Raw genomic sequence first — 22,181 nt, forward strand, 5'->3', positions numbered from 1 at the left:
CCCCCCCCAGCTGCCGTCAAGCTCTGTGCTGACAACGCAGAGCCTGCTTGGGATTCTCTCTCTCTCTCTCTCTCTCTCCCTCTCTCTCCCTCTCTCCCCCTCTCTCTGCCCTTTACCCACTCATGCAGTCTCTGTCTCTCTCAAAATGAATAAATAAACTTAAAAAAAAAAAAAAAAACCTCCAAGAAGAAAGTGGCATTTGCTAATAAATGTTTCTAGTCTCTTATTTTTAATGTAGTTAAGTCTCTTTTTTGGTATTATTATCTGTAAGGGTAGATAGTATATTAGATAATTAGGAATCATTTGCTTTAGTTTTGGAATGCACTTTCTTTGCATCACTTTTTTTTTTTTGACCCAACAAAAGATTATATAGTACAAGTCGGAGAATCTTCCCTGCCTTTGGCAATCCTCTCATAAATAATTAAGAATTGCTGATATGTTAAAAATGTTGGAAGTTCAAAAAGTGAACTAGGAATATCAATAAAAAATTCTTAGTTATAGTTTTTCTTACTTGCTCCTGCTTTATTATTTCAGTTTAGTGAGTTAATGGGAAATATAGAGAATGTTTTGTGTAAGAATGTTGAATAGCTTTAGATCTTAAATGATTATTGAAATTACTTTGTTTCATTGTAGGTCAGACATATTTCCAACATTTGGATCAAAGCCTTGTCCTACAAGACTTTCTTCTGCAAAGAATAAAAATTCTGAGATAGCTGACCAAAGCCCCAGTGCAGGTATTTTATAACTTTTATAAATATGATTTATAGACACTATGATTTTTAAATTATATCAAAAATGATAAATACACTTCAGATTTAGAATTTTTGAGCATACCAAGTAAAACTAATCGTCTTTTTAACTCCTTAAAGGGACTTTTTTTTCAAGAATAAATATTTTATTATTCTTAGAAGAAAAAGCATTTAAATAGTTGATACCCATTTAAGCCCATAGGTGTACCTATGCCTGGCTCTTCCACTCAGATATTTTGGTTTAATTGATAAGAAATGCGATGCTGCTGTCAGAATTTTGAAAGCCCTCAGGGTGATTCTAATATGCAGCATAGTTTGGAAGCCACTATGCATCACAAAAGACAATTTGTTTTAAAAAACAACACTTAACTAGTCGTTAACTTCATTTGTATCTTGTTAAGAATTTTGTGAACTAACCTATAACACTCTAGTGTATAGCATCACTTTTCAGAAAATAGATTTAGTTGTTCGTAATCATTTGGAAAAATATTTGGATTTTTATCTATTTAGGATGGGAACTGCATGTGATTCTATAGTTGGTAAAACTGTATTCGATTCTGAGTGAATTGTAACAAATTGGAATGTGATGTTTATTTTCATATGATCTCAGTGTAAAAGTCCTAATAACTTTAAGCTACTGTATCTTATGTTATAATTTTCTCCCTAAAAAGCTATGTTTGTATTTAATTGTCTGCTAAGATTTTTAAATTTCTTGCTCCTAAATATGCCGTACTATCATCTCCTCTTTTTAGTCTCTACTATCACTTTTGCTCATTTCTTACCTACTTAGCCTCCTAAGATTTTTCTCTAGCTTTAGTCTCATTCTCTATAATCCATTCCCCACAATGCAAATCTGAATATATTGCCCAGCCTAAATTTATTTAGGGCATTCTTCTATGATCTGTCCCCTCCCTACCTCTCCAGCCTCATATTTCACTTCCTTCTTTATAATCTTACACTCCAGTTTTATTAGATCACCTTCAGTACCATTTTTTCTCTTTTTGCAGTTGCATGTACTATTTCTTCTAAGTGAAATGTGGAATCCACACCACACCCCATTCAGCTGTGAAAACAGCTCAGTTGCTTTCTCTGGAAGCCTTCCCCATTCACAAACAAAATTGATTATTACCCCTTTTGTGATGTCATTACATTTTGCACTGACATGTTTATAGTTGTATTGCCATTGTTTTACTTTTTTGGACTCTGAGATTCTTAGATCCCCAGAAATTATTTACTTCTGATTCCCTACCAAGTACCTTCATAATCATGAATGCCTAATTCAACCATGCATGCCTAGTATCCTGTCTTCCACAAAGCTAGTGTTCCACAAAGTTAGTTAATCTAACTAGGTACAGGAAGACCAGGTAAATGTACTTTGGGGTCTGAAAGACCCCAGCTGGAATCCCAGTTTGACTATATTCATGAGCTGGGCAAGTTATTTAACTGCTTTGAAACTCAGTTCTTTCATCTGGTAATGTAAACCTTGAGAAAGGGTAGTGAACATTTAAATGTATAAGATATATAAAGCACCTAATGGGGCGCCTGGGTGGCTCAGTCAGTTATGCATCTGACTCTTGGTTTTGGCTTAGGTCATGATCTCACAGTTTGTGAGTTTGAGCTTGACATTGAGCTCTGCACTGTCAGTGCTTAGGATTCTCTCTCCCTCTCGCTCAGCCCCTCCTGTGCTGTTTCTCTCTCTCTCTCTCAAAATAAATAAATAAACTTAAAAAAATAAAGCACCGAGTGCATAGAGGACACTTGGTATTTGTTCCCTTAAAGGAGAAGACACAAAGAAACATAACACATAAAATTGTTCTTTAACCCTTTTCTAAAGTTGATTATCATAGTAAATATTCATAACTTTAAAAATATGTGTATGAGTTATTGGTAGGTTGTATCTTGTTTCTAAAAATGGAGCCCTCTTTTGGAAGAATATCTTTGGAGTTAGAAAAGATTTAGAAAGGGTGCCTGGGTGGCTCAGTCGGTCAACTCTTTTTTTTTTTTTTATGTTTATTTTTGAGAGAGAGAGAGACAGAGAGTGAGTGGGGAAGGGGCAGGGAGAGAGGGAGACACAGAATCCAAAGTAGGCTCCAGGCTCTGAGCTGTCAGCACAGAGTCCCATGTGGAGCTCGAACTCACAAACTGTGAGATCATAACTTGAACCGAAGTCGATCGCTTAACTGAACCACCCAGACGCCCCAAGTGTCCGACTCTTGGTTTTGTCTCAGGTCATGATCTCACAGTTTGTGGGTTCAAGCTCCCATCAAGTTCTGTACTGACAGCACAGATCCTGTTTGGGATTCTCTCTCTCCCTCTCTCTCCCTCTCTCTCTCTGCCTCTCCCCCTGCCTCTCCCCCGTTTACGTTCTCTCTCAAAATAAATAAATAAGCATTAAAAAATGTTTTTAATAAAAATAAATAAATAAACCTAGATTTAGAAAACCTAGATTTGAGTTTCCCTCTGACCTAGTAAATCATTTAAGTTAGTGGAATGAAAAAAGTCTTAAAACAGTACCTACTTCTGTATGTAATATTCAGTGTTTCCCTAAAGAGTCTAATATTTAGTGTTTCTCAAACTAGCCTAGTCCTAGGAACCACCAGGGCTGCTTGTAACAGATTTCTGGGACCTCACTTCACAACTAATGAATCAATCTTCAGAGTTAGAAATCTGTATTTTTAAACAAGTAACTTAAGTATTTCTATGATCATGTTTTCAGACCTCTACTATTGAATTCACTGTGAGATATTCTTGCTTAAATTTAATATGTTCTCAAAATGTAAAGTTGCTAATGGTTTAGGATTTTTTAAACTTGAGTTTACATTTTTTGTTTTTGTGGGATAGGGTTTTGTTTTCAGTAAGCAAATATTTACAAGTTTATCGTTTAATTTGTGAAGCATAAAAATGATAGGCTCAGAATAAAGACTATCTGAAAACAAAACCAAAAATAATTATGTAAAAATTTTAAATTCATTTTGTCTTTACATCATCATTTCCAATAAATATTTCCACACATAATCCACTACTACCTATTAGAGCACATTGTGCTAAATTTCCTGAATGATGTTATGGTAAACTTTTTTCCTATAGCATCAGATTAGTAATTCCTATTCTTAACAGAAAGCATTAGTCCCCAAAGCCAGTATCTTTATGAGGCTAACTTTTAAATTAACTATCAAAACTAAGAAGAATATAGGGGGCACCACGGCAGCTTAGTCGTTTGAGCATCTGACTCTTGACTTCAGTCAGGTCCTGATCCCAGGTTTGTAGGATCGAGCCCCCATATTCAGCTCTGCACTGAGCATGGACTCTGCTTAAGATTCTCTCTCTCTCTCTCTCTCTCTCTCTCTCTCTCTCTCTCTGTCTCTTTCTCTGTCTCTCTCTCTGTCTCTCTTTGTGTATGTGTGTGTGTGTGTCCCTCCACTGCCTTCTCCCCTTCTTGCGCGCTGTCTCTCAAATAAAAAAATAAAAAACTAAGAAGAGAAAGATATCCACGTTACTCCCAGAAGTTCTCTATCATTTAACACCAGATATTTTTTGACTCTCTATGAACTTAGTGCTTTTTACTCTCCAGTCTTCTGTAGCTCAGTTGCCACCAGACACCCCTTTCCCCACAATCCTGTTTTTATTAAAAAACCCACAACAATATTAGAAACAAATTATCTTTTGTTATTACTACCTAATGGTATTTATAGGAGCTATATATATTAAAATGGATGGTTACTCAAATGTATATTGGGTAGTATTTCCATTTAGTACATATTTTGTAGTTTTAATGGCTTCAAAGTATTAGTATAAGGTAGTCAGTTTAAACATTCAAATGTAGATTAAAAGTTTTTGTATTTGTTAAAAGGAGGCCCATGTTAGGGTTTTGATTAGTTTTATTTTTAATTAGGAATATAACATTTAATTAGAAATATGAGAGTATGCTAGGCACTATGCTAAGCCTTTGACGTATATTTTCTTCACTTAACTCCTCACAACCATTCTGGAAGAGGTAATACTATTATCCCCATTTTACAAATGAGATGAAGTGTCTTGCCCAGGTTCTGCCAGTGGTCTAAGTGGAAGTGCTATGCTTTAAAGTCAGGAAGCACGATTCCAGATTCTGAGCTTAGTCACTGTGTAGTGTGCTGCTTCACCAGCCAGACCAGTATATACCCAGTACACAAGAGTAGGAGAAAAGAGAAATGGGAAATATCTCTCAGGATATAGTTTACAAATTCTAGATTAAAAATTTTTTCTTTACGAGGGAGGGAAGCAAACCATAAGAGACTCTTAACTGTAGAGAATAAACTGAGGGTTGATGGAGGGAGGTGGGCAGGGATAGGCTCGTTGGCTGATGGATATAAAGGAAGGCACTTGTGATGAGTGCTGGGTGTTGTATATAAATGATGAATCACTAAATTCTACACCTGAAATCAATTTTATCATATTTGTAACTAACTAGAATTAAAATAAAAAATAGAAATAATCTTTTTTCTTTTTGCTATAAAGTTTTAAATGTCATTTAAACATTAAATGTTTGTCATATTTTAAATATATGTGTGTATATATTTGATTATCTCTTTCAAGCACTAAATTTTGTATTTGATTGTAATTTTTAAATGGTTGTAATTTTAACCTGTTTTATAAAATGTTTAGATATGGCTTATAATAAATGTTCTTAACTGCTAGTAAAAAGTATTACAAAATTTAAAATAAGATAAAAGCCTTTAAATTACTATAACGTTGTAATTTCTAATATTATGTTACTGACCTTTTTATTTTTTTTATTTTTTTTTTATTTTTTTTTTTTATTTTTTATTTTTTTTTTGGGACAGAGAGAGACAGAGCATGAACGGGGGAGGGGCAGAGAGAGAGGGAGACACAGAATCTGAAACAGGCTCCAGGCTCCGAGCCATCAGCCCAGAGCCTGACGCGGGGCTCGAACTCACAGACCGCGAGATCGTGACCTGGCTGAAGTCGGACGCTTAACCGACTGCGCCACCCAGGCGCCCCTTTACTGACCTTTTTAAAAATCTAAAAGGCAAGATAGATTTAGAGGGGAGATATGTACCTGTCTGTACTATTACCTGAAACACAGGTAATATTTTTAATAAATATTTTTATGTATTTTATTTTATAGGGATTACGACATCCAATGTAAGCATAATTGGTCAACGTATGAACTATGGGTTTGGATGTGGTGATTTTGAAGATGATAGGTCCCATGACATTTCACCTAGTGTTTTCAAAATACAAAATAAGGAACACCCAAGACATACAAAAGGTTAGTAAATTTCACAAGTTAATTTTTAAGATGGAATGTCCTTAAATCCTAAATTAAATGTCTCAGAATTCTCCCCAAGCATGCCAATAAAGAAAAATTAACTGAGCTTTCTAAGTTTTGAGATTTTTCTTTCCCCTCTGCTGATGTGTTATTGATTAAATAATTTTGCCAAATAGAAGAACATACAGGTTCATGTATTGGTTGATGGACTTCCCTGAGAAGCCATGGCTGGGAAGCGACTACCCAAGAGGTTAACACTAGGGGATCTCTGCTGATCTCAACCCCCTCAGATTACACACACACACACACACACACACACACACACACACATTTTTTACAAGACGTTTTACCACTAAAATGGGGGACATAAATCATGTGAATAAATAAATCCCAGATGCCTACTTAGGTTGTAACCAGGGAATAAAACTATAGAAGCAGGAATATAGTTTCCTGTGGTCGAACCTGGAAAGGCTTCTTTCTCATCAGTAACCGTTGCTAAGAATTTACATTCTCTGTTGTTTTTCTTTAAACTTAGTATAGCAAGTAGCTCCTCTGTGACAGCTGTCCATTTTTTTTTAGAGATCTATCATAGCTACATTTTAAATTTTTCCCTCAGGTAAAGAGAAAGTGATTTAAAAAAATTTTTTTTAATCTTTATTATTTATTTTTGAGAGAGAAAGAGATAGAGTATGGGCAGGGAAGGGGCAGAGAGAGAGGGAGACACAGAATCCAAAGCAGGCTCCAGGCTCCAAGCTGGTAGCACAGAGCCCGATGTGGGGCTCGAACCCACAAACCATGAGATCATGACCCAAGCCAAAGTCAGACACTTAACCGACTGAGCCACCCAGGCACCCCAAGAGAAAGTGATTTTAAAAGGTATAAATATTTAAATAGAGTAATTAGAATTCATTGTAAGTTTTTAATCTACTAGTAACTTTAAGGAGCTTTTTTTTACATGTAGCAACTGTGATTGTAATAAGATCAACTTTTGTTATTTCTGTTCATCTGAAATTATATATATGTGTAGGCAGTCAGGCATTGTAGGACATGTATACTTTTTGTGGAAATAAATTGAGTAAAAGGAAGTTGGTTAGAAGCTTTATCTTTTTTTCTTTTTTTTTGCAAATTTTTAAATTTCATCCATGATGTACTTCAATATCTGTTCTTTGTGGATGGTTTCTTATCATTGTTTTTTCAAAAGAGAATGACAAGGGTTTTTTTCATATTTACTTACATATTTCATTTCTCATGTAAAGATAATCAGTACAAAAAATAATTTTCTTCCTAAAAGTAACTCATACCCTAACATATGTTTTTTAAGTTTGTTTATTTTGAGAGGGCAGGGAGGAGTAGGGAGAGGAGCCCAAGCAGGTTTGAACTCACGAACCATGAGATCATGACCCGAGCTGAAATAAGAATCAGATGCTTAAATGACTGAGCTACCCTGGTGCCCCCCAACATGCATTTTTTTAACTTTCTTTTTTAAAAATAGCTTTGAAATAATTGCTACACATGTTCATTTACTACTAGTGGCATCCTTTTTGGGCAGCAGAATCAAAAAATATTTGTATCTTTTGGGGCACCTGGGTGGCTCAATCAGTTAAGAGTCTGCCTTTGGCTCAGGTCATGACCTCACGGTTTGTGGGTTTGAGCCCTGTGTCAGGCTGGGTGCTGACAGCTCAGAGCCTGGAGCCTGCTTCTGATTCTGTGTGTGTGTCTCTCTCTCTGCCCCTCCCTTGCTTGTGCTCTCTGTGTCAAAAATAAATACACTTTAAAACAATTTTAAAAATATATCTGTGTCTTTTGACCAGCAGTTATTTCTATGTCAGAAAATTACTTTGCACTCACACTGCCAACTCTGAACCAAACACCTGCTACATCTGTTCATTTAACAAGAGTAAACATGTTCAAAAACCAAACTGACCTTCCTTCCAGACCTGCTCTTCTTCCTTTGTTATCATTTTTATTAGTAGTGTTACCATTTTCCCAGTTATGGGGACTTGTAACTTCAGAGTCATCTTTGTCTTCTTCTCCTTACCCTCCAGGTTCAGGCAATGACTCATCCTGCCAGTTCTTCTGTTTAATCTCAGCCTTTGTTACCTCTTCCCTGGATAATTACAGTAGCCTTGTAATAAGACATCTTGCATTTTATTTTATCCCTTTTTACTCCAGGCTGCATACTCTTCCCAAATTATCTTTTTGAAGTATTGTTACCATCTCTTCCATACTCAAAACCTTGAGTGGTTACCTATTTCCCACAGAATAAATTTCCTGCTCTGTAGCATAATTTGTAAGACCCTTAACAATCTTGTCTCACCTTAACTTTCTTGCATTATCTTACTCCTCTTTTCATTCCCCATGCCCTGGCATTCTTAATACTAGAAGTTTTCTTTTCTTTTCTTTTTTTTAATTTTTTTTATGTTTATTTATTTTTGAGAGAGAGACAGACAGAGAACAAGCAGGGAAGGGGCAGAGAGAGAGACAGAATCTGAAGCAGGCTCCAGGCTCCAAGCTGACAGCACAGAGCCTGACACAGAGCTTGAGCTCACAAACTGCGAGATCATGACCTGAACCGAACTGGATGCTTGGTTGCTTAACCGACTGAGCCACCCAGGTGCCCCTAGAAGTTTTCTTAGTTTGCATGTATGTTGGCGTAGATGTCCTTTTCCAATCTTGATGTGTTCGAATCATGTCTGCTTTTTGAATACTAGCTTAAAATCCATTTATTTAGAAAGCTTTCTCCACTTTACTGGGCTGTAGTAGTGTAAGTCATTTAAAAGGAAATACACTGTCATCTTTATATTCCTGTTAGGCTTTGTATGTAATGGTGTTCAGTGTCACATGTTAAATGAATGGAGTGATGATGAGCCAACCCAAACTAATAGTGTAGCCTTGGGCACAGTCACTCAAACATTGCATCCTCAGTCAGGTTAAAGTAAATATTGAGTGCAGAGCTGGAGGGAATAAAAAAACTTCCAAAAGAAATATTGGCAATAAGTGGCATATGTGAATGGATTCCTTTTGCAGGAAACCTCAGATGGTTTTAGGGTTAGCTTTCAGAACCCCTTCTTCCCATTCCACTCCTTTGCTGGTTGTTCCTTTGAACCTGTCCATTTTCTGGCATAACAGACATAGAGCCCCTATTAATGACTTGAGAAAGTGATTAATGATGGATGCTTAGAGTGTTAGCAAACTGGATTTTATGAATTAATATTTTCTCTTTCTCTATTTGGATGAATGAGAGAGAAGTGACAGAAAGGTTATATAAGGATAGTTTATATGTCAAGAATCTTTTAATTTTATTTTTCCCTTATATTTTAGAATTGAGACTCACTGAGCAACATTTCTTTCAGCGTTTCTTTGTTTATAAGAAAATATAGTATAAAAAGTAAAAAGTAACGTTAAAAATGACTAGTTATATCAGCTTTTTTGATAAATGAAGTTAAACTACTTAAAGATAACATGTTCTTTATATCTTTCTTCATGAGATCTGTCTAATTATTCAGTCATCTTTTGACAGATTTTGTTTTTGGACTATTACTGAGCAAATTGTTCCATTTACTGAGATATGCTTCCCTTTGTCACTACACATTTTTTGAGGCTACCTGATGTTTCTAATAGTTGACCCTAAATTAATTATGTTGTGCTTTTCATTTTTTCTGCCTTGTAATATTCATCTAACATATATTTACTGAATACCCACTATATGCCATACTAATAGGCTCTGGAAAAGATTGATAATCAAAATTAGATAGAGGTCCTATCTCCATAGAGCCTACAGTCTAGTAGTAAAGAGAATAATTACATAATCACAAACTGGAGTGAAAGGTAACCTAGAAAATTACAGAATGCTGTGAGATTGACTTAGTCTGTTTTCAGGAGTTAGAGCTTTCCCCCATGATTACCCCTTTGTTGCTCAATTATCGTGCTATAATTATTTTCTTGTACATCTTTCCCATTCTTAACCCTGGAACATGTAAACTCCTTAGAGGAAGGAAGGTTTCTTTTCTCTCTACTGCCTAGTGCATGCTAGGTATTCTAGTTTTAAATATTTATTGGACTAATAAACAAGTGAATAAATAAATTGTAAAATCTATGTATGAAATTAATTTTGTTTTAAAAGACCATGTTACAATATTCTAAAAATATAAGGAGAATTTTAAAATATGGGTTTTTTGTTTGTTTTTTTAGCATTTACAGGGTCATCATCAAATTTACAGCAAATTCCCAGTTTTGACTTCACATCCACAAATACCTTACCAGAAGACTCAGTAGTAGTTGTTGGAAAAGGTATTTCAAAGTTCCTTAGCTTGTTAATTGTATGTGTTCTTCACACATAAGCCAAGGGTATCATTAAAGAATAGAGAAGAGTGTGATTCAAGTGTGGATTAAAACTTTCTTTTTAAAAAATTATTAAATTGAAAGAATTAGAAGTAAGTTTTTGTTTCTAACAACTATAATAATTCATGTCGGCAGTTTTTAGGGAGATGTATTAAGTGACAGTTTAGGTACTTCTAAGTAGGTACTGCAGTTTAGGTACTTCTAAGACACTTTTGGGATAGCCAAGATAGTTTTATCATAGTTTAAATTCAAATGACAGTCCTTATTTATCAGCTTAGTAATTAATGTAATTTTATTATTTTCCATACAGAGTCTAGACAAACCAGAATTGACACCTGGTATGTATATTTAGGGGGATTAAGGGAGCTTTGAACAACATATTTGCAAATATTTTTTTAAGCTCTTTTTTTTGGCAGACAGTCTTTTCTCTGCTGTCCTGCCTGCTGCTCCCTTGCAGTGTATTCAATAAACTTCTAACTCCTTTAAAAAAAAAACTGATTTTTTTTTAGCTTTATTGAGGTATAATTAACTGAATTATAAAGTGTTTAAAGTGAGAAAAGGATTCCCCCATCAAGTTAACATACCTCAACTAGTTTCTTTTTTGATCAGAAAGCTAGCATGTGAGGATAGACATTGAGAGTGCACATCTTATTATTGGTAAATATGGTGAAATAGAATGAAATGCTTGGAAAGCTTTCCTAATTGTTTGCTTGATAGAATCTCATTAAGTTAACTTAAGGCTCTCCACCTACCCTTGCACCCTTAGTTTCTGTTATTCTTCTATTTGCCTTGTGCCCAACCAAAGTTATTCACTCCACATACGTGGAGTATACTTGTTCAGCTCTGCTTATAACATTCCCATCTCATAGGATGTCCTCACCTCCTTCTTCACTTATCTGTCCATCTCCATTGTATCTTCCAATCCCATTTTTTATATATATTTACATATATATATGTATATATATATATATATATATATACACACACACATATATATATACATGTATTTATATATATATATATATATATATTTTTTTTTAAGTTTTATTTATTTAAATAATCTCTACACCCAACGTGGGGCTCAAACTCACAACCCTGACCAAGATCAAGAGTTGGATGCTCTTCTGATGGAGCCAGCCAGGCTCCCGTATATTTATGATTATTTAACATATTTTTCCTACTAACAATAGTTTACTTCTTAAAGAGCCTTGTCTTAAACTTTGTTATTAGAGTGACATCACATAAATACTTAATGGCAGTTGGATGGTTGGTTAATTTCAGGTGTATTTGGAAGTCCACATTCAGCACCAGCAGCCTGCAACCAATCAGTGATATCTTCTGTGGAAAATGGAGATACATTTTCAGTTAAACAAAGCATTGAACCACCATCGGGGATTTATGGAAGAGCAGTCCAGCAAAGTATTCCATCATATGTTGATGTTGAAAATGAAAAGGATGTAAGGTTATTTGCAGATTATTAGGATAAATTTAAGCCTATATTATATCATTATTTTGTGTTCATCAGATTTGGGGTGGTGAAAGTGTTTGGATTAAAATTTTAAAAATCTCAGTATAATAGAAATTTCTGATCCTTAATCATATATTTATTTATTTATTTTAAGTTTGTGTATTTATTTTGACAGGGCACCTGGGTGGCTCAGTCAGTTAAGTATCTGACATTGGCTCAGGGCATGATGTCTCTGTTTGTGGGTTCTAGTCCTGCATTGGGCTCTCTGCAGTCAGCACAGAGGCTGCTTTGGATCCTCTATTTCCCTCTGTCTCTTTGCCCCTCTCTTGCTCGCACACGTGCTCTTTCAAAAATAAATAAACATTTTTAAAAGTTTACTTATTTTAAGAGAGAGAGAGTATGTGTGAGCAGGGCAGGGGCAGAGAGAGAGAGAGGAACAATCTCTGACTCAGGATTCGATCTCACAAAATGTGAAATCATAACCTGAGTCAAAATCAAGAGTCAGATGCTCAACTAACTCAGCCACCCAGACGTCCCGTGATCCTTAATCATTTAATTGATGGATTATTCTTTCCTAACAAATATATTCTCATTCTGTATACTTGATGTATATGTTATATATAGTACTTTATATATATGTAATATTTAACAATTTTCTAGGACACTCAATGAGTAACAGACTGGTATCCTCAGGCACAGATTTAGTTATGACATTAGCACTATGTAATTCTGTTCAATTTTAGAATTCCTGAAATAAGGACTAAAAAATGTATATTTTATTTTTTACATATAGACCTTTAATGTCCACATACAGTTGTCTGAGATGAAGATAGTTATTTTAAATGTCAAACTCCCTGAATACTTTCAAATATTTCAACTTTTTCACTCAGATTAAAGTTTCTATTTCAAAATCTACTTATGACAAGATGAGACAAAAGAGAAAAGAGGAAAAAGAACTTTTTGACATTAAAGATTGTGAAAAGAAGGAACAGAATTCCTGGGAGCGAATGAAACATACAGGAACTGAGAAAATGACATCTGAACGTAAGTGGAATTTAACTTTTGGCGTGTTTTTTAACTGATAATATTCTAAAGCTAGTGTACCTGTGGTTTAATTGAGGGCCAATAATGGAATATGTTGAACTATAACACTGAAATTTGCAAGACCCAGTAGCTTCTATTATAATAAATATTAATTCCTTCTCATCAAAAGGAAGTTGATTGTTTTTCTCCCTTCTAGACTTAAATATTTTTGGAGATGAGGTAGGAATATCAAAAAATGAGAGTTCCTCTTTAGAAAATATTGCCTTCAGCCCTCCATTGAAAGAAGGGACCTGTTTGAAAAGGTCACCATCTTTAGCATTTTCAGATTCAGGTAAGAAACTTGTTTAAATGTGAAGAATAACATCACAAATGCTGGTTAAGATGAAGAGACCACATATGGTTCAGTGCATTTGTGATGAAAAGAGCATTAAACTAGTAGGAGTCAGTAGACAGACCTGGCTTCATGAATATTAGGTCTGCCCTTTAAATAACTTTGTGACCTGGAAATAGGCCTCAATTTTCTGCTGCTAGAAATATCCAAAATATCTCAAAGGTCAATATTAACTCAAAGATCTCCTCCATGCTCCCTTGTAAATATTACTGTTTCACTAAGGAGTGGTATCTTATTTTATATTAAGGGTTAAATGAGATTATGAAATTGGTTTATATTAGATCATGATTTTAATTTTTTAATTTTTTTTTAATGTTTATTTATTTTTGAAGGAGAGAGAGAGACAGAGTGTGAGTGGAGGGGGAGGAGCAGAGAGAGAGGGAGACACAGAATCCAAAGCAAACTCCAGGCTCTGAGCTGTCAGCACAGAGCCCGATGTTGGGCTCGAACTCACAAACCATGGGATCATGACCTAAGCTGAAGTTGGATGCTCAACTGACTGAGCCACTTAGCCGCCCCTAGATCATGATTTTAAAAAATCATTATGAGGGGGCGGCTGTGTAGCTCAGTCGGTTAAGCATCTGACTTCAGCTCGGGTCATGATCTCGCAGTTCATGAATTTGAGTCCCATGTCTGGCTCTGGTGCTGATGGCTCAGAGCCTGGAGCCTTCTTCAGATTCTGTGTCTCCCTCTCTCTGCCCCTTTCCTCTCTCTGTCTCTCCCTCCCTCTCTCTCAAAAATAAAATAAACATTACAAAAAATTTTTAAAGATCATTGTTGGGGCACTTGGCTGGCTCAGTCAGTGGAGCATATGACTCTTGACCTCAGGGTTGTGAGTTTGAGCCCCATGTTGGGTGTAGAGATGACTTAAAAATAAAATCTTTTTTAAAACGTTAAAAATAGAGGCACCTGAGTGGCTCAGTCAGCTAAGCCTCCAACTCTTGATTTCAACTCAGGTCATGATCCTCATGGTTCTGGGATCAAGCCTCGTGTTGGGCTCTGCGCTGGGCGTGAAGCCTGCTTAAGATTTTCTCTCTCTCTCTCTCAAAATAAAATAAAATAAAATGAAATAGTAAAGTAAAATAAAGCAAAATAAAAATAAATTTAAAAGTCATTGTATTTATCCTTTATTCAGTCTACCATTCAGTACTTACTGGGTTCTATATCTGGCTAGTTTCCATATTTCCTGTGTGTTTTTAAAAATATTAAATAAGTCTTAAGTATGGTAGTCATCAGAAATTGAAAATGAAAAAACACATGAACTATCATAAACATTAAGCTTATTGCTTATTATTTTTATTTATTATTGTTTAATGTTACTGAAGAATAAACCGTTAAACCTGTCTTAAACATTTTAAAATTTATGTTGGGTCTGAAGTCTAGGTATCAATAAAAAAACAAAAAGTACAGAAAAAATAAATATATAAATGTGATATTGGGCAACATACTTAACATCTCTCAAAATCTCTCACAATAAAAGAGATTTGAACTTGGGGCACCTGTGTGGCTTGGTAAGTTAAGCGTCCGACTTCATCTCATGTCATGATCTCACGGTTTGTGGGTCTGTTGTTAGCACAGAGCCTGCTTCGGATCCTCTGTCTCCCTCTCTCTCTGCCCTGCCCTCACTCGAGCTCTCTCTCTCTCTCTCCCTCTCTCTCTCTTTCTCAAAAATAAACATTAAAAAAAAAAAAAAAGATTTGAATTGGATGAATGTCTGATTCTTCCCAGTTTGGATTTCTTTTATAATGCAAGTTTAGAAAACTTTTTAAAATTCCTTGTTCTCAAAACTAATAATTATTGAAAGTATGACTGATGACATGTTGACTTGTAAAATTAGTGGTTTTAAACACGTCCCTAAGAACCAGTTATATGTAGGCATTTGTGAAGTTGAAGCCTATTTGCTAGCATTCTCAAATAATTTCACTATTATTAATGTCATAAAATCTAGGGGGAGAAAAATCCACAAAACTTCTTACCTAAGTTCTGAACAATGCTGGCTGCTACCGTTAACAGGAAAAGAAGTACAGATAGTAGTAAATAGTACACATTGATGAGGGGTGCATGGGTGGCTTAGTCAGTTAAGCATCTGACTTCGGCTCAGGTCATGATCTCACAGCTCAGCTCTCTGCTGACAGCTCAGAGCCTGGAGCTTGCTTCAGATTCTGTAGCTCTCTCTCTCTCTCTCTCTCTGCCCCTTCACCGCTCATGCTGTCTCTCTCTCTCTCTCTTTCTCCTTCTCTCTCTCAAAAATAAATAAAAACATTAAAAAAAATAGTACACATTGATGAATACATTTATGATAGTCATTTTCTAGTGCCTAATATTACCTTTTTAAAAATATCTCTTAACAGTAAAAAATAACTAGTAAATCTTTACCCATTTACAATAGCTGGTACACATTTTATTTGATCTTTTTGATCTTTTCCTTTCTAACACCCTCACTGCAGGTATCTTGCATTGTTCAGTGCCCCCTGGGCCATTACCCTGACACTCAAAGACAATGATTTGTTTCCCCAACATCTAGGGCAATGCCTTACATCTGGAAAATGGTTGGTAAATGTTTGATTATGGAAGAAATATTGTTCTTATTACCACACATGGTCTTAGGATTTGTAACAGACCATTAATTCTATACTAGTAGCAAAAAATTAGTATTTTTGGAATTCATCTCGAACTCTATATACAGATGCAATGAAGCTTCATTTTTAGTTGTCAGTTGTATGGTAAAACAGGTATACATCCACATGTTTTTATAAAATGGGATCATAATGCTTCTTATTGATTTTTTGCTCTTAAAACTATACTTTATTATATGACTGAAAAACCATTTATATATTTTTATTTGAGATAATTTAATAATTTTGTAGATAAACAGTGAAGTTTTAAATACCTCTGGTATCTAGATATTACAATTTTATTGAAGACTAAACTGGGGTGCCTGGGTGACTCATTGGTTAAGCGTCCAACTTCAGCTCAGGCATGATCTCACAGTTCGTGGGTTTGAACCCTGTGTTGGGCTCCGTGCTTTCAGCTCAGAGCCTGGACCTGCTGTGGATTCTGTGTCTCCCTCTCTGTCTCTGCCCATCCCCTGCTCATGCTCTGTCTCTCTCTCAAAAATAAAAACCATTAAAACATTAAAAAAAATTATTGAAGACTAAACTAATAATACTAGTTTCCATAAGAAATATTCATAGAAGCTATGGTATATATATATATACACACACACACACACACACGTGTACACACACACACACACACACACAATGGAATATTACACATCAAAAAGAATGAACTCTTGCTATTTGCAGGGACGTGGGTGGAGCTAGAATGTATTATGCTAAGCAAAATAGGTCAATCAGAGAAAGACAAATATATGATTTCATTCATATGTGGGATTTAAGAAACAAAACAGATGAATATCAGGAAGGGGAAAACAAAGAAAGAAGGAAGCAAACCATAAGAGACTCCTAACTATACAGAAAAAACTTAGGGTTGATTAAGGGAAGTAGGCAGGAGATGGGCTAAATGGGTGATGGGTATTAAGGAGGGCACTTGTAATGAGCACTGCGTGTTATATGTAAGTGATGAATCACTGAATTCTACTCCTGAAACCAATATTGCACTGTATGTTAACTAACTAAATTTTAAATTTTAAAAAAAGGAGGAAAAAAAGTATTCATAGAATCTAGTCAGAATATCATTTGTTTTAGAGTTCTCTGCTGCTTTATTTAATATGTTTTTGTTTTGCTTTGTTTTAGGTGAAGCATCTCCTGGAGCCGTTCCACAATATAAAGAAAGGATTCCTTCTGTCACTCATAGTCCAGAAATAATGGATACATCGGAACTACGGTCATTTTCCAAACCAGAAATAGCACTGACAGAAGCCCTGAGGCTTTTAGCTGATGAGGATTGGTAAGTTCACCATCCTTAACTTAAAACTAAACTGAGTTCCACAAGTGTCCTATAATTTTTTTTTAAACTTTGAAACATTTCCTATTAAAATAGTCTTAAAAATGATTATTACAGTTCTTAGACAGTCCAAAGTTTTTTCAACTTCTCAATGTAACTGAACTCTGGTCCTAATAGCACTGTATTACCAGTTATATTATAACTTATGTACCATAAGGACAGTTTACCTTTATCATGGATTACGTAAATCTTTTGGTACTGGAATACAAATCTCACCATTTCTCCAAGTGTTTCTCTGTGAAACACATCGTATAACAATCCTGGAAATACATCCACGTTACTACCGCAGCGGCAGCAGCCACCCAGCCCCGCCCAGCTGGAGCATCTCCTGGCTGCTCTTGTCCCACCCATTTCCTTCCCTTCATCTTCAGTATCTCTCTCTATCCCCATCTTCTGTGTCCTCAGTTTTGCTCTTCTACTAGATCATATTCCTCAACATTAAAATGTGCTGTATCTCCTATTTCTTAAAAATCCTCCATAAACTACACATCTTTTTCACATTTCTTTTCTTCTTGTTGTTTAGCCAAGTCCTCTAAAAGGCTAACTCATTGTCTTTAGATTTCCATCTCATATTTTCTTCTCAACCTTTAATTGGCTCTCAACCCTCCCCATCATGACCATCACATCACTAAATCTATGAAAATGATCATCTTGCTAAATCTACACTGGTTATTTATTAGTGGTTATGTTTCTTAGCCTTTTAGCAACATTGGACACAATCGACACTCCTTTCTGATTTCACTGTGGAAAATTCAGTCTCTTGGTTCTTTTCTTGCTTTAGTTTGTTCTTATTTCTTCTGTTTGACTTCAAAAGTGAGGTATGCTCCAGAATTCATTCCATTGGCATTCTCTATCTACATTTATTCCACAGATCTAGGCTGGCAATCGTTTTCTGTAAAGGGCCAGATAGTAAATATTTTCAGCTTTGCAGGCCAGATGTCTCTATCACAACTCCTCAACCTTGCTGTTGTAGTGTAATAGCAGCCTTAGATAGTATGAAAACAAATGGCTTTAGCTATGTCCCAATAAACTTTACTTATAAAAAAATCTGATGGGGCCAGATTTCGTCTGTGAGTCATAGTTTGCCAACCTGTTTCCTAAATGATTACATTCATTATATAGCTTTGAATTCAGTCCATACTTTGATTCTCATGAATGTATGTCTGGATCCTAGATATCTTCTTGAGCTCTAAACTTATAATCCAACTGCCTACTTGACACTTTCACTTTGATGCCAATAGACATTTTAAAAGTTTTTTTTTTTTTATGTTTATTTATTTTTGACACAGAGAGAGACAGAGCATGAACGGGGGAGGGTCAGAGAGAGAGAAAGACACAGAATCCGAAGCAGGCTCCAGGCTCTGAGCTGTCAGCACAGAGCCTGACGCGGGGCTCGAACTCATAGACCATGAGATCATGACCTGAGCTGAAGTTGGACGCTTAACCGACTGAGCCACCCAGGCACCCTGCCAATAGATGTTTTAAATTTAACATATCCAAAATAGAATTCTTGATTTCCACTTCTTGCCAAGATGGGTTAACAGGCATTAGATTTGCCTACACATCTGAAAGAACTAGACAAATTGTACAAAATAAATGAAACAGTGGTTTTCAAAATATTGTTCACCAGGTTGTGACAAATAGTGATCCCTGAGAGATGAGAAATGAACAAGGTGAGCTCTACAATTGCCCTGGCTTACTTTCTACAGAGTTCCAGGTCATAGCTCAAAGAAAGGAAAACTGTAAATACCAGCAGAGATGGAAATGGAGCTATGAGTTTGGGGAGGCCAAGGTAACTAGAGTTTGCAAGGCAGAGTACCAGAGAAGATGGAGCTTCACAAAGAACTCCAGAGACTTTTAGAGGATTCGTCTCAAATATTTAGCTGAGTACTGGTAAGGACATACATGTAAGAAAATTACCTGAAGCCAGAACTAGGATGAAGTTACAGGGAACAATCCCTGAATACTTCTTGTTCCCACCAGCATGGTGGAAAACCTCATAATTCACAGGGCATTGAGTAGGAAACTCAGAAGAGTTTTGCTTCTTAGTGTGGTAAACTAAACTATAGGCTAAAAACTAGTTTGCTCCTGCCTGACAAAGCATAAAAGCAAAGCCTAACAGGATCAGACTTTTCAAATAACCTAACTCCATTTCAGAACAAAGCTCAAAAATGATTTAGGAATATAAAAATATCTCAGGTAAAATGCATAATGCCTGACACCCAATAAAAAATTATCAGGCATACAAAACAGCGGGGACATACAACCTACAATGAGAAGAAAAAAACCAACAACAGAACCTAATCCAAAAATGATACAGATGATAGAATTAGTAGATAGGGACATTATAGCCATAGTTATAAATCTGTTCCGTGTGTTAAAGAAACTAGAGGAAAGACATGAACAGAGAGTCAGTGAGCTGAAAGACAACTTGCAAAATCCCTTTTGCCAAATAACATAACATGATTGAGGGAAATAATATCCCTTCCCTTCATATTCACACTGAAAGGAAGGGTATTATCAGGTGGTATACACCAAGGGGCAGGAATCATGGGTGCCAACCTAGAATTATGTATTTCACATTAGGAATAAAAAGAGTCATTTTATAATGATAACGGTAAAAAGGTTAATTCATCAAGCAATCCTGATTTTACTTATCAAATAACAGAGCTTCAGAATACATTAAAAACTGGTAGAACTGCAAGAAGAAATAAATCCACACTTATGGTTAGAACTTCAACAAACCTCTCCCATTGACAGAGCTAGAAGAAAGAAAATCCTCTAGTGACAATATGGAAGACTTGACATGATGGACCAACTTGACCTAGTGGCATTTATAGAATATTCCACCTAAAACAGCAGAATTTATATTCAAGTCCACAAGGAACATTTACCAAGAGAAAATAGTATTTGGGATCATAAAATAAGTAATTAAAAAATGTTTAATGTTTTTATTTATTTTTGAGAGAGAGACAGAGACAGAGTGCTAATGCAGGAGGGACAGAAAGGGAGACACAGAATCTGTCTCTAGGCTCTGAGCTGTCAACACAGAGCCCAACACAGGACTCAAACTTGTGAACTGTGGAATCATGACCTGAGTTGGAAGTCGGACACTCAACTGACTGAACCACCCAGATTCCCCTAAAATAAGTAATTTAAAAGGATTCAGATTATACAAATTTTGTTCTCTGACTGCAGTGGAGTAGAGTTAAGTTAGAAATTAGGGACAGATAACTAGAAAATCTCTAAGTGTTTTGAAACGAGCACACTTAGAAGCTTCCCATGGATCTAAGAAGCAATCAAAAGAGAAATTAGAAAGTATTTTGAATTTAACGAAATTAAGAATGAAACATCAAAAATTATGGGATACAGCTAAATTAGACGGAAATTTATAGCACCCTAACGCGTATGTTACAAAACAAGAAAAGTTTTATGTCAATGATTTCAGCGTTCACCTTAAACTAGAAACAGAAGAGCAAAAGAAGCCAAAAATAAGTAAAGAAAAGAAATAATAAAAATAGCAGTAGAAGTAAAAAAAAAAAAAAGAAAGAAAACAGGCCAACATTAGAGGAAATCAGTGAAAACAAAAGCAGTTTCTTGGAGAAGATCAATTGATAAACTTGTAATCAGACTGATCAGGCAAAAAAAGAGATAAAAAACAAATTACCAAATCAGGAATGAAGGAAGGAACATCAGTACTGATCATGTAGCTCTTAAATAAATAATAAAGGAATATGATAAACAGCTTTATGCCCATTAATTTGATGATTTAGTGAAACGGACAAATTCCTTGAAAGACACAAACTACCAAAACTAACTAACTAAAAAAAAAAAAAAAAGCCAACCTGTATAATCCAATCTATTAAGGACATTGAAATTGGGCTTAAAGCTTTTCCACAAAGAAAACTCCAGGTTCAGATGGTTTTACTAGTGAATTACATCAAACATTTAAGGAAGAAATCAATTCTACACAAACTTCTTAGAAAACTGAAGAGGCTGGAGTACTTCCCATCTTATTCTTTGAGGCCAGATACCAAAACCATATAAAGATAAAACTACAGACTGACATAAAAAAATATCTCATCAACATAGATGTAAAAATCTTTAAAACAGAAGTTTTTATTTACCTACCTCCTAATCCCAAATCTGCTTCAGTATTCACCATCTTAGTTAATAGCCCTGCCATGGACATTTAGTTGTTCATACCAAGTCAGTGTTGACTTTTTCTCGTTTCTTCACATTCCATCAGTTCTTTTATTTTCAGAACACATCTCATCTACCTTTATCTCTCATCTGGCTATAGTGGTATCATCATTGGTTTGCATGACTCCATTATTGCTGAACTCACACAACAGCCAGAGTGATGCTGTTAAAACATAAATCAGACCCTGGGATTCCCTCATATAAAACCCTCCAATGGCCCTCTAGAGCACTAGAAAAAAAAATTTTAACTGTTTTTTATAGCTTACAAAGTCCTTCATTATCTGTCTGTGGCCTCTTTGTAGCCTGATCCCCTACAGTGCTCTGCCTTACTTATCCACTCTAGCCATCTGGCTATTTCCTTAACACCCAGCTCATTTATACCTCAAGATCTTTGTACTTAATCTTTGAACACTCTTCCAAGTGGCTTCTCTCTCACTTCATGTGAGTATCAAATGTCACCTCCTCAGGAAAGCCTTCTGGCATGACTTTTACTAAAATAGTGTACTTTTCCCCATCCTCTTATATTGCTTTATTTTTAATATTGCTACCCAACCTTATGTTTCATTTTAACATTCTTCTTAGCAATTTGATTATGATGTTCCATGTTGTGGGTTTTTTTTGTGTGTTATCCTGTTTGGGGTATGTTCTTACATTTGAGGTTTCATAGTTTTGATCAAATTTGGAAAAATTTTAGCCACTTTTTCTTAATTACTTTTTCTGCCTCCCTCTCTCTTGACTGTACTTTCT

The 22,181-nt window shown here is 35.5% G+C and overlaps 1 protein-coding gene across 2 annotated transcripts in view; it reads left to right on the plus strand.

Moving 5' to 3' along the window:
• TOGARAM1 (TOG array regulator of axonemal microtubules 1) overlaps positions 1-22,181 on the plus strand; it is an 83,113-nt gene that overhangs the window by 30,804 nt on the left and 30,128 nt on the right. Inside the window, exons 7-12 of one of the 2 annotated variants that reach the window (XM_060619604.3) lie at positions 634-734; positions 5,875-6,018; positions 10,210-10,308; positions 11,641-11,816; positions 12,718-12,871; positions 17,021-17,174. In XM_060619604.3, coding sequence (XP_060475587.2) covers positions 634-734; positions 5,875-6,018; positions 10,210-10,308; positions 11,641-11,816; positions 12,718-12,871; positions 17,021-17,174 — 828 coding nt within the window. The remainder of the gene's footprint in view (positions 1-633; positions 735-5,874; positions 6,019-10,209; positions 10,309-11,640; positions 11,817-12,717; positions 12,872-17,020; positions 17,175-22,181) is intronic. The other variant, XM_060619605.3, reaches the window with a different exon arrangement.

Source organism: Panthera onca, chromosome B3 (assembly GCF_046562875.1).
Source record: "Panthera onca isolate mPanOnc1 chromosome B3, mPanOnc1 haplotype 2, whole genome shotgun sequence".
NCBI lineage: Eukaryota > Metazoa > Chordata > Mammalia > Carnivora > Felidae > Panthera > Panthera onca.